This window comes from Nestor notabilis, unplaced genomic scaffold (assembly GCF_000696875.1).
Source record: "Nestor notabilis isolate BGI_N333 unplaced genomic scaffold, ASM69687v1 scaffold18387, whole genome shotgun sequence".
Taxonomy (NCBI): domain Eukaryota; kingdom Metazoa; phylum Chordata; class Aves; order Psittaciformes; family Psittacidae; genus Nestor; species Nestor notabilis.
In genome coordinates this window covers 4,055-4,492 of record NW_009937998.1, presented here as the reverse complement: position 1 = coordinate 4,492, position 438 = coordinate 4,055, and the positions used below count along the sequence as shown (strand labels likewise).

The 438-nt window shown below is 62.8% G+C and overlaps 1 protein-coding gene across 1 annotated transcript in view; it reads left to right on the top strand.

The window, feature by feature from the left end:
• The first annotated feature begins 283 nt into the window (after nt 1-283).
• The window catches only part of ARL10 (ADP-ribosylation factor-like 10), a 1,145-nt gene continuing 990 nt past the window's right edge, over nt 284-438 (top strand). The window contains exon 1 of the mRNA XM_010019110.1: nt 284-436. Within this exon, the coding sequence (XP_010017412.1) occupies nt 284-436 (153 nt within the window). The remainder of the gene's footprint in view (nt 437-438) is intronic.

Sequence of the window (438 nt, the reverse complement as noted above, 5' to 3'; positions counted from 1 at the left end):
TCCCCGGGCTGGGGAAGGTTCTGGATCGCCAGCAGGATCCACACAGGGCTAGGGAAGGGGGTGCAGGGTAGGATCCCCCCTGGGATCTCACACCAAGATCCCCTGGAGCAGGTCAGACTGGGTTCCCCTGGATATTCCACATGATGACAGCCCTTGGGGGACATCCTGCCAGGGGAGGGGTCCCCAGCTTGAACAGCCAATGGAGCCCACCAGGATGGAGGGGAGGGTGAGGGGCCGGCAGAACCCTTTGCTCCAGACTTGTCCCTCAAGCAGCCCCATAACCATGGAGCCGCGGGTACTGGGACCTGCTCCCACCCACCCCACACCCTGGCAAGTGCTGGTGCTGGGGCTGGACGGAGCAGGGAAGAGCAGTGTCCTGCACTATATCTGCAACCAGACGGCCAGGAATCGCTTCTCACCCACCTATGGCTTCAGCTC